The sequence below is a fragment of the Tachyglossus aculeatus genome, chromosome 9, assembly GCF_015852505.1.
Source record: "Tachyglossus aculeatus isolate mTacAcu1 chromosome 9, mTacAcu1.pri, whole genome shotgun sequence".
In the NCBI taxonomy this organism is placed as follows: domain Eukaryota; kingdom Metazoa; phylum Chordata; class Mammalia; order Monotremata; family Tachyglossidae; genus Tachyglossus; species Tachyglossus aculeatus.
The window spans coordinates 46,797,735-46,812,758 of NC_052074.1; the positions used below are offsets into that span (position 1 = coordinate 46,797,735).

The 15,024-nt window shown below is 40.8% G+C and overlaps 1 protein-coding gene across 3 annotated transcripts in view; it reads right to left on the bottom strand.

Moving 5' to 3' along the window:
- Positions 1–221: 221 nt before the first annotated feature.
- CCDC148 (coiled-coil domain containing 148) overlaps positions 222–15,024 on the bottom strand; it is a 147,846-nt gene continuing 133,043 nt past the window's right edge. For all 3 annotated transcript variants that reach the window (XM_038751570.1, XM_038751572.1, XM_038751573.1), the window contains 3 exons: positions 6,528–6,645; positions 2,560–2,700; positions 222–539 (listed from right to left, as the gene is read on the bottom strand). In XM_038751570.1, the coding sequence (XP_038607498.1) occupies positions 393–539; positions 2,560–2,700; positions 6,528–6,645 (406 nt within the window). In that variant the 3' untranslated portion in view covers positions 222–392. The remainder of the gene's footprint in view (positions 540–2,559; positions 2,701–6,527; positions 6,646–15,024) is intronic.

The window sequence follows — 15,024 nt, forward strand, 5'->3', positions numbered from 1 at the left end:
ATGAAAGTTTGCTGCAAGCATCTTTATACTAACTATCCCAAATGCCTCTTTTATGAAGTTATTGTGAACTCATGCTGGCCTATAAAATCTCCACCTCCATATACAGTTGACCCGATAATAACTGACCGTCTTCTGTAAATTTGTATTTTTACAGATTATGTAGCAAGTGTTATTAAAAACAAGGGGGACAGTTTAGTAAACCTTTAAGAGCTGCACAGGAAATATAAATTTGCCTTTATTAAATTGATTGTTGATAACAATAAAGTGATGACTTTCAAAATAATGTTAACACATGAAGCAGAACAAGAACTTAGTGAAAATGGTTATTCTATTATACTGTACTCAGGATCCAAACAGGGTCATATTTATTATCAAGGCATCTGACATGAAGGCTACAATTTAAAAACTGTAGACTCCAAGTCCCTTCTTGGCAGTCTTGGAGGATTAATTTTTGGCAAGATTTCTCTTGCATAAACTGTTTTATGAAGCCCAGCTTCTCGAAGTGCTAGCTCAATACGAATTCTGGGGTCCGAAATTATCTGCAGAAATAAAATACAATGTGACTGAGAAGAAACAGATTGATATACTTTTCTATAAGTTAAGCTCTGAGTGCTTTATCATGAAGACAATGACAAGACAAAAACCAAAAAGTAGTTATTTTTGCCAGAATTATTAATAGCCATTTTGAAAATCAAATAACATAAGAATACTTCAGCGACATAATTCACAAAGAATATGTATAGAACATTACTAGAGAGCAACCAAAATGAAATGCCAACAGGATAAAGAATTCAAAAGTTTGGATGATAAAATATACAATGTCTGTTATTTATTTATACTTATAGTATCATACGTGTAGTAGTAAGAAATATATCTAACAACTTTCATACATTGTCTCTTTGAACAGGTTTTTAAATTTCTCCATGATTATCAGGCCATATGTAAATTGGGTAAGGTGCAGGGATGCTGTTTAAGGAAGAAAAATCAACATTTTTCTACCGATGCCAAGTTTCTATTTCAAGCAGAACTAGAAATGCCTTCATTAACCGACCTCTAAATAAGAATGAGATGAGATGAGAGATTCAATTTCTGAGCTTTCATTTACAACTGATTGGAGCCTACTCCCCTTCCATTCACATTAAATGCTTACAGACACTATTTGCAATGATATCAAGATAGCCACATATGAATTTTAGCTTATACAATGTTTCATGTGGGCTTGGACTAATCAGTCATCTGTAATAAGCACCTCCCATCAGAATCCATCCAATAATTATAATGCTTAATTGGTTATTTATATACCAACTTTCCCAGATGGTAGAAGTTTCATGATGTTCTGGAAGATTGACAATATGCCACATGCCGATTTCCTTTACCTTGCAAAAGTTCTTTTTCATGGATTTGCACTTAAAGTCAGCCCTGAATCCCGTGCCACCTCCTTTCTACTTTCAGGGTGACAAGTATGACAAGTCAGAAGTTGTCCTGAAGGAGGTTAGGGTTTTATTGATTTGCAAGACTCTGAAATGCCTTAACAATTTTTCCCAAGTGAAAATGTTTCATTTCGATCACCATCAGGCCCTTTTTGCACTGGACTCAACATTCCTACCTCCACTAAGAAATGTGCATGACCTGGGTGTGTGAAGGAGAAGGGTTTCCTGGCACTCCCCATTGCATAATTCTCTTTTTTCCCCACAAGGACAAAAGGAGAACACATTTGTCTCTGTCAAGAACTGCACTATTTGTAGTGTGGCAAAGTTTAGCAGGCCTCTCACGGTCACATCTGGAGAGTTTCCAGTACTCTACCAGTCTCAGCTATGAGAGTCAAGCAGAGGCATATCCATTCCATTCCTAGTTTGTGCAGTGGCTAGCAAGTGGAAGGCAATCTGCTACAAGCACAGGAGAGAGCCGAGGGTAAAGACTCAGGTTTACTGTGCAGAAGGAGGCAATGGTAAACCGCTTCTGCATTTTTACCAAGAAAACTCTAAGGATACACTACCAGAATGACTGCAGATGGAGGTGGGGGATTCTGGGGAAGATGTGTCCATGGCATCACTTTGGGTCAGACATGACTCGACAGCATAACAACAACAAAGTTTAGCAGCAGTACTTTCTCCATGTGGGCAGGACCTCTAGGGCCCAGCGAAAGTGATATATATACACTGCAGGTGTGTACAGCCCCACAGAACATATTAATTCATTCATTAAATCATAATTATTGAGTGCTTACTATGTGCAAAGCACTGTACTAAGCACTTACATATGTGAGGAGGGGGTCTCTTCTGTGCAAATAAAGATTTGTCCCAGACAGAAAGGGGATACTTTTATAGGCTTTCTTTGGCCAGCCAATTCCTTTCAGAATTGTTTCTGTGTTAATAGATCCTGTTGCACAGCTACCATTTATTACAAAGTGGGTGATACCCAAAATGTTAAACAAGAAGAGGATCAATGGTTACATATGAACTGGGTTTTTTTTTTCTTCTCATCGTTATTATTAATCTGGATTCTTTCAGCAGTTCACCTTCATAATCTTACGTCAAAGCCCACAACATAGAAAATTACCTGTTTTTCATTGAATGTGTTGAGCGTAAAAAGTGGCCTTTGAAGAATAAATTCTTCTTTAATTCCAATACCCATCCTGGCTTTGGATGCTATTGTGTCAGCCATCATTCTAACAGGATCAAACTCTGCTACAATGGCAACCTGAAAGAAGGGAGAAGGATAATCTTGCCACACAGAACACTGACCCAAACCAAATCTCTCAATCAATCAATCAATCAATTGTATTTATTGAGCGCTTACTATGTGCAGAGCACTGTACTAAGCGCTTGGGAAGTACAAATTGGCAACACACAGAGACAGTCCCTACCCAACAGTGGGCTCACAGTCTAAAAGGGGGAGACAGAGAACAGAACCAAACATACCAACAAAATAAAATAAATAGGATAGAAATGTACAAGTAAAATAAATAAATAAATAAATAGAGTAATAAATATGTACAACCATATAAACATATATACAGGTGTTGTGGGGAAGGGAAGGAGGTAAGATGGGGGGATGGAGAGGGGGACGAGTGGGAGAGGAAGGAAGGGGCTCAGTCGGAAGGCCTCCTGGAGGAGGTGAGCTCTCAGCAGGGCCTTGAAGGGAGGAAGAGAGCTAGCTTGGTAGAGGGGTAGAGGGAGGGCATTCCAGGCCCGGGGGATGACGTGGGCCAGGGGTCGATGGCGGGACAGGCGAGAACGAGGTACAGTGAGGAGATTAGCGGTGGAGGAGCGGAGGTTGCGGGCTGGGCAGTAGAAGGAGAGAAGGGAGGTGAGGTAGGAGGGGGCGAGGTGATGGACAGCCTTGAAGCCCAGGGTGAGGAGTTTCTGGCTGATGCGCAGATTGATTGGTAGCCACTGGAGATTTTTGAGGAGGGGAGTAATATGCCCAGAGCGTTTCTGGACAAAGATAATCCGGGCAGCAGCATGAAGTATGGATTGAAGTGGAGAGAGACACGAGGATGGGAGATCAGAGAGAAGGCTGGTGCAGTAGTCCAGACGGGATAGGATGAGAGCTTGAATGAGCAGGGTAGCAGTTTGGATGGAGAGGAAAGGGCGGATCTTGGCAATGTTGCGGAGCTGAGACCAGCAGTTTTGGTGACGGCTTGGATGTGAGGGGTGAATGAGAGAGCGGAGTCGAGGATGACACATGTCATCTCAGGGGCCAGCAGTCATAAATGATTGTACCAGAAAAGGGCTGATAGACCAAAAACTTCAAGAAGAAAGGTGGAGAACAAAGAAAAACAGAGTTAATCTCTAAACTCCATAAAGGACCCTTTTAAAGGAAAAGTTCCTCTCTGGGAGGCGATCAATAGACTAAAACAAAATCTCAGATTATTCACAGGCTTAATGTAGATTCTCTTTCTGATGCAGTGTTAATGGAAAATTCACAAAGGAAAAAAAATCAATGTGAGAAAGATGCAGTCAGTAATACGACTTAAAGTAGACAATATGAATTTAAAGGCTACCTACAAATAGCTGAAGCAGTTATTTCAATGGGTAGCTCCAATCTCCTTAGACAATTTAGGCTTGCATCAACCTGTTGCAAACTTCCAGGGTATAATTTCTTTGAGCTAAAGCCCAGGGCACATGGCTTATGGGATAATGGGGACACTGGATAGATGTATAATTAACTTATTCCCTTTAAAAGAAGACATTTTCATTAAAAGAAACTTAGGACATTCACCCCAAATCACTTTATTCTTGCAAATCATATGAGTCATTAGCATCCAAGCTAATAATGGTTGGATGTCATCTCATAACAAAACCAATCTTCCTTGAAATTATGAGGACTAAGAAAATATATTTTGAACATATTTCTTTTCTAGGTTACTAATAATGATAAATAATAATGATGGCATTTATTAAGCACTTACTACGTGCAAAGCACTGTTCTAAGAGCTGGGGAGGTTACAAGGTGATCAGGTTGTCCCCTGGGGGGCTCACAGTCTTAATCCCCATTTTACAGATGAGGTAACTGAGACACAGAGAAGTTAAGTGACTTGCCCAAAGTCACACAGCTGACAATTGGTGAAGCAGGGATTTGAACCCATGACCTCTGACTCCAAAACCCGTGCTCTCTCCACTGCTTCTCTAAGCTTTCAAGCCCAAAGGTTTGGAAAATGTTAACCACATTTACAATGATGACAGATGATGTAGAAAGCATTCTCCCTTTCAATAAGTGGTCTGAAGATAGAATTCCTTTCAATGGACTTTACTAGCTGCAGGGTCAAAGCCAGATTTTAATCTCCAAGAACCAAACTTTGGGATAGATTCAGCATTGCGATGGAGATGATTGTTTCTAAGCATCTTAAGTGTCCAATCATTTGCCAGTTACTAAATGAACTGCAGACCTGTGGGACAGAAGGGTTCTGGTACAGCCATCTCTAGATTTCTACCCCACTTCCACCACCTCTGAATAGATTGGTCTTTGCCAGTCAAGGAACAGGAATCAAGAAGAGTATCATTGTTGGTGGCCAGAAGTTGGAGTCTTGCAGAATTATCATTTGAAGTTCAGTTTTGCTTTTTGGATTACATTTTGTAGGAAGTCCCCTACATTGCTCTCATTCTCTTCTGTCCCACATGTATGGGACAGAATAATGCACCAATCAATCAATCAATTGTATTTATTGAGCGCTTACTATGTGCAGAGCACTGTACTAAGCGCTTGGGAAGTACAAGTCGGCAACACATAGAGACAGTCCCTACCCAACAGTGGGCTCACAGTCTAGAAGGGGGAGACAGAGAACAAAACCAAACATACTAACAAAATAAAATAGAATAGATATGTACATGTAAGATAAATAAATAAATAGCGTAATAAATATGTACCAGGTATCCCTTCCTCACCTAAATCCCTGCCAGCTTTTTGAAGATATTTAAAACTGGATGAAAAGCACGCCTAGGGCTTTGCTACAGTTGAGATGTCCTTACCCCTGGCTTGCTTAGACAGCGAGGGCCATATGGTTGGAAACCAGCTGGCTTTATGGAAAAAATTAAGATCCTTTGGCAGAATTTGAGATTTCTCTGCTGCAAATGGAACTCTCCGTATTGTGCAGAAGGAAGGGGGAGTGGATTATAATAATTCCTTTATAAACCAAACCTCTACATAATCATGTGGACTGAATATCTTAGCAACAGGAAAAGCGGTCTGGCTAGTGGATAGCACACAGGCCTGTGAGTCAGAAGGACCTGGGTTCTAATCCCACCTCTGCCACTTGTCTGCTGTGTGACCTTGGGCAGGGCACTTAACTTCTCTGTGCTTCAGTTACTGCATCAATAACATGGGGATTAAGACCATGGACCCCACGTGGGACAGGGACTGTGTCGAACCTAATTAACTTGTATCCACCCCAGCTTTTGGTACAGTGACAGGCACGAAGTAAATACTTAAATACCATTAAAAAACCACTGTATATTTTAGCACATTTTTAATGACCTCCAGTCACAGAATCCAGAAGCAACAAAAGCCACCCTCTTCAGTTTTTCAAGGATTGCAAACATGATTTGCTAATACAGAAAAGGTGATTTTTGGAGGCCTTTAGATGTGAGCATAGGTTCAGAATGGTGACATTCTTCTTACGGGAAAAGGTAAAGGTATGGTGTGCCAGAATTATTACACCATTCAATTGGTGGTTGTGTTTCAGTATTAAAAATCAGTGCTTGCAAATTATTTGAAGGCTGTTTCCAACCCTGGTAGAAGCTCCAGAAGACTCCTAATGTGAATCACATTGAGATAATTCATTGGAAAACAGGCTACTCCATGGGTGGGAGGACAATTTGGCAACTATGCTTTGCTCAGATTGGAGAAACTCTATGTTGAAAACCCTTTGAAGAAAAATTCACTAAGCTTCCAAAATCACTTTGCAATCACAGAGGCCGTGTGGCTAAAAAGTTGGGTTTCACTGCTGCCATTAACAACAGTGAATCAGAGAGCCCTTATAGCAATCTCTAGTGGATATTGAAAATATTCCAATTGAACAAAAGCACCTGTTGTCTAAGGGCTTTGAGCCGCTCCTCTCTCTCTTCTTCTTCATGTGCTTCCTGAAGGGCAGCTTCTCTTTTCTCCATCAAACGTTTTTCTAGTAGCTCTTGCCTGAATTTAACCCTGTAAATAAGAGCACAGAGAGAAGCTGGTGAAATGTCATTTTAAGTGGGAGAGCAAAGAGACAGGACTGAAGTACACGTCAATCTTACCATCCATTAATAAAAATCTGGTCTGACTACTACATATTTTATTGTGAGTATTTTATTTCAAAGATACTTTAAAATAATGCACTTTGACAGCTGTAGGTGGCAGCAAAAACATGGCTCTCCTTTATCAATCTCCCTCTACTAAAGAGCTGTTGGAGCCCTTTAAAATTTCAACTCGAAACAAGAAGAAAACACAACTGATTTTAAAAGATGGTACTTACCTAGGGTGGTCACTTATGGCTCTTCTGAATACGCAACGAGGAGGAGCTTGTGACATCACATATGTTAGTCAAGCTCGTTGTGGCCAGGGAACATAACATGTCTACCCAATCTGTTATATCATACTCTCCCAAGTGCTTAGCACAGTGTTCTGCACACAGTAAGTGCTCATGGTTGACATATACATTGTAACATGTTGACATCACATGTGCCATCTGAAGGAAGCATGCCAATTCTGTGTGATCCTAGAACATTTCCTTAAACCCTCAATTGCTCCAAAGCCTTCGTGTTCCCCTCCCAGCTCGGCATGAATTCTGGCACCACATGGCAGTCCCCGAAATCGGCACCAGGAACCCCAGTGGAGGAGGGCTCAGAGCTTTTTTAAAGAAAAAAGAAAAAAAAAATCTAAAAACCAGTACTGGTTCTGTTTTGTATTGCTCACAATCTAAACCTATATGTGTGTCAGGAAAGATCTACCTTAGTTTTTTCTGTACCTTCCATCCCCAGTTACTTTACAGGCGAATCAACAGAAGGTACCCTTACTGGGTTTTTTAAATAGCTGTTCCCTTTTCAAATAGGGTAGCCACCTGTGTTCTTTGAGTAGTACTGTGCCACTTTCCAATTTCTAACAGCCACTACTGATGGCTTAGAGACAAATGTGTGGAGGAATTCTGCTCAGAGGAGACTGACTTGTTAAAAAAGTGTTAAGGGGCACGTGAATTAGCCAATAACACTTAGCATGGTCTAACAGGAGAGCTACTGGGAGAGAGATAGAGAGATCACTCCACTGCACTGCTCTCAAGTCCTCAGTGCTGCTCAGGGAGAGAGGATTCATACCTCTCAGTCTTTGTCACAGAAACAGCACCAGAAGGAGGGAAACTCTCCCCTTTCCCACTTACATGTGATTGTTTAAAAAGAAAAAAAGCCCTTTCCTTGTCCAAAGTGAAACAAGGGACAAAAAAACAAGTCAAGTATTCATATATTCATGAAATGCAGCCACATGACCAAGTCAGTCATCTGGAAACTGGTTTGTGCAGTCATTTCCCTCATATTAGAGACCACTGCTCTGAAGGACAAAATTGGGAAGATGCTTAACTCAGTACGGCTGGAACTTGTGCTACAGAGTCAACTCAGTCTGGTTGCCGATCTTGCAGCTTGCGAAGTTGAAAGTGTTGGAAAACAGGTATTACTTTTTTCCCCTCTTGTGGGGGAGGATGCACCATATTTTTCAGAAGCAACAGCTGCTGCTGAACCAGGTGCAGCATTAACTTGGATCAGAAAAGGAAGCTCAGTTAATCCTGAAGACCAGAGCACCATTGTCACGACAAAAAGCTTGCAACTAGAAATGGGAGGAGGGGAGCTTGTTCATAATTCGTTAATCATTTTCCCTTGAACATTCTGAATGATCAGTATCTGAGTGTAAGAGATTTTTGTTGGATTGAGAGCCTCCCAAGGGACAGAGTCCCGGTGTAATTCCACCTGCTCATTCTCTCCCAGTAAACACTTAATGAATGCTACTACTATTATTACAATCTTTAGGGTAAATTTAAGAACAACTCCCTTTGCTTCTGTGAGAAGTTCAAAAAGTGTTCAGAAAAATATCTAGGTTTTGACCCTGGTTCCTACTTCTCTTTTTCAAAGTACAGATGGTCTCAAACTCAAAAAAGTGTCAACACGATTGACTTTTCTCAAGTAGTTGACATAGCAATTGATAGCATTTATTGAGCACTTCCTATGTGAAGAGCACTGTTCCCAGCTCTTGGGAGAGTACAATAGAGTTGGTAGACACGATCCCTGCCTGCAAGGAGCTTATGAATTGGCACATAGTATGCACTTAAATTCCATCATCATCAATACATTTGGACACATACAGATAAAGATAGTGGCACATGCCACTAAGTCAGGGCTGGCTTCCACGGCCTTCCCAGACTGAGCCCCTTCCTTCCTCTCCACCTCGTCCCCCTCTCCATCCCCCCCATCTTACCTCCTTCCCTTCCCCACAGCACCTGTATATATGTATATATGTTTGTACATATTTATTACTCTATTTATTTATTTATTTTACTTGTACATATCTATTCTATTTATTTTATTTTGTTAGTATGTTTGGTTTTGTTCTCTGTCTCCCCCTTTTAGACTGTGAGCCCACTACTGGGTATGGACTGTCTCTATATGTTGCCAACTTGCACTTCCCAAGCGCTTAGTACAGTGCTCTGCACACAGTAAGCGCTCAATAAATACGATTGATGATGATGATGATGATGATTCTCCATGTTCTATATGGCAATGTTTTATTATGCTGGGCAGGTGCACAACATAATGTAATGATACCATCCACGATTACTGCCAAAAAGTGCTTTTCTGGCACTATGTTGCCACTATCCTGGGCACACCAGTCAGTCAACTGTATTTATTGAGTGTTTACTGTGTGCACAGCACTGTACTACACTTGGGAGAGTACAATAGAATAATAAACAGATGCATTCCCTGCTCACAACAAGCTCTCCCAGCCATTCTTTGATCAAGTGGGCCAGGAAACTAAGCTCCAAAACCCTAACTTGTACCCTGCTAATGGATCACTCCTACCTCACTGACATACTGATGAAGGGCAGTGGAGCCTCCATATTAGAGAGGGGTTGACTCCCTGCCATCTTTGCAAAGAGCCAGACACCACCATCTTTTGAAAGGGCCCTCTACGGGCATTGCCTTTGGAAATGAACATGCTGGGAAATCACATTTATTACCCTACCCCTAACACACACATACAGTCCTTAAGGTGGTGGCTTACCTCACTTACCGTTGGAAGGTGGCCCTGGTCTGAGGTTGAAAATACCCAAATGGGTTTTCAATTTTAGCCTCAACTGAGGTGATTTTTCCACTGGCGCTACTGGGCGCACAAATAACTTTTCTCAAGAAATAATTATTTTTTCTTAGCACTTATACGGTACTTTTAATCTGCAAAATGCTGCATAAACATTATGAAATGAGGGAAAACATGTTGAGGATTTGCCCCAGATATTAGAATGTTTTTAATCCTGCCAATTTGGGTTGTGAATTTAGGTAAAGCACTTAAAAATTAAAAGCAGAAAATTGAGCTGGGCTTATTAGTCATTTTGTAACTACTTCTTGAAGTATTGTTGACAGGCACTAATTTCTGGTAAGCCTGATTTCACTGAAATCACTTTCATATGCATACTCAAAACAAATAATAAAGTATATTTATTTCTTGGGATGCATATTGTTGATTTTTGAGGTCATTTTTCTAATTTATTCAATGACAATTTCAACAGATGATAAATGATCCCCTTTTTTGCTTTTCAAGATTGCTATCTTTCCCCCTCCATTTTTATTTGTATTTTCCTGTGGCATAGGCAAATAAATGTAAAAATCTTTCTGCTTACACATCTAATTATAGCAGGGTCATTTTCACCACAATCACATCCCTCTCCTTTTAAAGTATTTAAATAAATGAATAAGACTAATAAAATTTGGGTCCTTAATCACTTAGAGAAGCAGCATGGCTCAGTGGAAAGAGCCCGGGCTTAGGAGTCAGAGGACATGGGTTCTAATCCACATGGGTTCTTAACCCGGCTCCACCACGTCTGCTGTGTGACCTTGGGCAAGTCACTTAACTTCTCTGAGCCTCAGTTACCTCATCTGTAAAATGGGGATTAAGACCGTGAGCCTCACATGGGACAACCTGACCACCCTGTATCCCCCAAGTGCTTAGAACAGTGCTTTGCACATAGTAAGCACTTAACAAATGCCATCATTATTATTATTACTATATGCCAAGCACTGTTCTAAAGCACTGGCGTAGATACAAGGTAATCAGGTTGGACACAGTCCCTAGCCCACATGGGGTTCACACTCTTAATCTATATTTTATAGATTCATTCATTCATTCATTCAATCGTATTTATTGAGTGCTTACTGTGTGAAGAGCACTGTACTAAGCACTTGGGAAGTACAAGCTGGCAACATATAGAGACGGTCCCTCCTCAACAGTGGGCTCACAGTATAGATGAGGTTAATGAAGCCCAGAGAAGTTAAGTGTTTAGTTAAGATTCAGTTAAGGTGCCCAAGGTCATACAGTAGACATATGGAGGAGTGGGATTAGAACCCAGGTCCTTCTGACTCCAGGCCTGTGCTCTATCCACTGAGCAATGCTGCTTCTCTAACTTGCTTTCTTCCTTTCCAGGTTTCTTATAGCCATGGATATAAATGATCGTAAAGGCCAGAGATTTGACCAGTGACTCAGCAGCATACAGCAATGAAGTAAACTTTGATTTTATAGCAAGGTGGAAAATGATCAGAAAAGATAACCACTCTACAATTTGAAGTTCTTTTATATTATTATTATTATTAATAATAATAATAATAATAATAATAATAATAATGTTGGTATTTGTTAAGCACTTACTATGTGCCAAGCACTATTAAGTGCTGGGGTACATATAAGGTAATCAGATTGTCCCATGTGGGGCTCACAGTCTTCATCCCCATTTGACAGATGAGGTAACTGAGGCACAGAAAGTTAGGTGACTTGCCCAAAGTCACACATCTGACGGATGGCAGAGCCTAGATTAGAACCCACGACCTCTGACCCCCAAGCCCGGGCTCTTTCTGCTAAACCATGCTGCTTCTCCTGAACTAGTATAGCAGAACACTTTTCCCCCACCTCCTTGAGAACTATCACATTCTTCAAGTATCGCTCCTACGATAAAAGCAATATTGGGAAATTTTACCTTTAGTGTACTTTTCCATTTGTGTCTTCTTTAGAGGGAAAATAATTTAAAAGGCTCAGTTTCCAAATTACTTGAGATAATCACATTCCTCTCTCACTGAATCCTTCAATTCTCCTTCTAATCAGAATTTGTCTCAAATTTGAATCCAGTTTTTTTCTAAATATTTCTTTTTAGCCTCACTTTTCTCCTTACTTCTCACTGAAGACAGACTGGTGGGTGAATCTTGGGAAAAGGAACCATTTTCTATTCTCAGGGAAAGAAACCTATCATCATAGGAACCAGCATGAAGTTGTCAAGTTACGAATGAAGAGACACAGATTAAGGTCCTTCTTCCCTAATTCTCCCACCAGATGGGGGAGAGAGCATGGCTCCCTCATCATTACCAACTTGATGGATTGGATTGCCAGGGGTAGAATTTTCCAGATGTGATTAGAAAACTAGTATCCAAGACATACAGTGGGGAAGGAGCAGTAAACTGTGTCTGTTTATTGTTGTATTATACTCTCCCAAGCACTTAGTACAGTGCTCTGCACACAGTAAGTGCTCAATAAATACAATTGAATGAATGAATGAGGGAGCTATGAGGGCTTTCTCCAACAGCCCACTTCTCAGACTGGTCCACAGAGTGAAGCTGCATCCAATTATCACCATGAAAGAACTCAGTAGATAAGCAAAATCAATGAAGAGACAAGAAACTTGCAGGTAATATAGCTGCTGGTTTAATTGTCCCAGATCTCATTGAATTCACGATCTGATTGTAGATTGAAGGCACATCTCCTCAGAGAGGCCTTCTCTAACTGTGCCCTCCTTTCCTTTTCACCCACTCCCTTCTGCATTGCCCTGGTTGCTCCCTTTATTCATTCCCCCTCCCAGCCCCACAGCATTTATGTATCTATCTGTAATTTTTTGATTTGTATTACTATCTGTCTCCCTCTCTAGACTGTAAGCTTGTTGTTGGCAGGAAATGTGTCTGTTTATTATTATGTTGTATTCTCCCAAGTGCTTAGTACAATGATCTGCTTACAGTAAGTGCTCAATAAATGCAACTGAAAGATTGAATGAATGAATACTAGAGATATACGAGATATTCAGTGGTGCACAATTTTACACCGTATTTCTTTTGAAAACCCCCAAAGTGCTTACGCTTTACTTAAAAGTGCATAGTTTTATGTACACAGTAAGCATAGACGTGTGTGAACACACACATATGATGTCATTACTTAGTATAGTGCAAGCGCTTAGTACAGTGCAAGCGCTTAGTACAGTGCTCTGCACACAGTAAGCGCTCAATAAATACGATTGATTACTTGACAAAGTTCTATAGGTCAGTAATAGATTTCACCTAGGATGATACCATGTTTAGGTCAGTAAACATTTCATGAATGTTTTTGCAAAATTACCCTAGAAAAGACAGCACATGTCAGGCTGGGCCTGCAACTGGAGATTTTATATCCCCATGGTGTTGATTACTGTCATTGAACTCTACTAGCTAAGTAACATATTGCTCAATGACAGAGGACAGATAAGGAAGGAGAAAGGCAAATCAAAAAGGGCCATCAAGTCTTTGGGAAACTGGCTCAGAGTGTGTGGTTACTGTGGCTGACATCGAGATTCGGCTATAACTGGAAGTTTATAGAAGAGCTGAAGGGTGCATTCTTCAATGTGGTTGAAAGACCTGGACTCCACACAGATGCCCAAATCCTATGCCATGACAAGTTCTGACAGAATCACTACATGGCAAGACAAGATCACAAAATGATGAGCACCTTGAGAATAGGGATTGTGTTCTGTACTCTTCCAAGTGCTCAGTATAATGCTCTACACACTGTGAGCAATCAATAAATACGACTGATTGATACTACAAGGAAGCATGCTTATTCTATCTCACCTTGACTATTGAGCCAGCCTCTTTGTTGTCCTACTGTCTCCCCACTCCAATTCATTCTTCACTGCTGTCCAGATCATCTTTCTATCAAAACGTTCAGTCCATATTTTCCCACTCCTCAAGAATCCCATCCATCGCCACATCAAACAGAAACTCCTTACCATTGGCTTTGAAGCACTCAATCACTTCACCCCCTCCTATCTTACCTCTCTGACTTCCTCCTACAACCCAACACGTTCACTTTGCTTCTCTAACACCAAACTGCTCACTCTAACTTGATTTCATCTATCTCGCTGCTGATCTCTTGCCCATGTCCTGCCTTTGGCCTGGAACCTCCTCCCTCTTGATATCTGACAGATGATAACTCTCCCCACCTTCAAAGCCTTATGAAAATCACATCTCCTCCAAGAGGCCTTCTTCCCCAACTAAGCTCTCATTTTATCTACCCTGCCTCACTTTTGCTTTACCCTTCATTCACCATCCATCTCCACATCACAGAGAAACTTATCATTGGCTTTAAAGCACTCAATCACCTTGCCCACTCCTATCCTACCTCATCCACTTGCTACTACAACCCGGCACATTCACTTTGCTCCTCTAACACCAAACTACTCACCATACTTTGAACTTGTCTACCCTGTCACACAGAACTTGGCAGTGCTTATGTACATATCTGTAATTTATTTTAATGTCTGTTTCCTCCACTAGGCTGTAAACTCCTTGTGGGCAGGGAACTTGTCCACCAACTCTGTTATATTCCCCCAAGCACTTAGTGTAGTGCTCTGCACACAGTAAGCGCTCAATAAATAAGATTGATCTATTGAAGCTAGTCTTCAATAGCTAGATTTATAGACCTTAATACAGCTGTGATGGATGGGATATGTGAGGAGAATGCACATCAGCAGGCAGCCAAACAGCTGCTGTATGCTGAGGTGAGATTAGAAAACCAGAAGCATGGAGGAAAGAGGAAACAAAGGGCGCATTAAAATAAAACCTTGGACAATATTGCATCCCAGCTGAAAACTCGGAGTTAACTGCTGAAGATAGATGAGTCTAGATCACTGTAATCAAGAAAGGCGCAACTCTCTTTGAACAGAAACTTCACATGCAGTAAGCGCTCAATAAATACAACTAAATGAATGAATGAATTAGGACAGAGATAAAGAGGCAAATTCCAAAACAACATCAGGTGCTATAAACAAGTATAAAAACGCAATCAAATTTATCGAACACTTACTGTGTGCAGAGCACTGTACTAAGCACTTGGGAGAGCACAACACAACAATATAATAAACACATTCCCTGCCCACAATGACACAAGAGACAGCCAAGGCTACAGGTCTTGCATTGATCTTTTCAGCAACACACACACACTGGTTTAATCCAGTAAGGCATTTCCCATTTTCATATGCTCAAAATTTGACCAGAATGAGCTAAAATT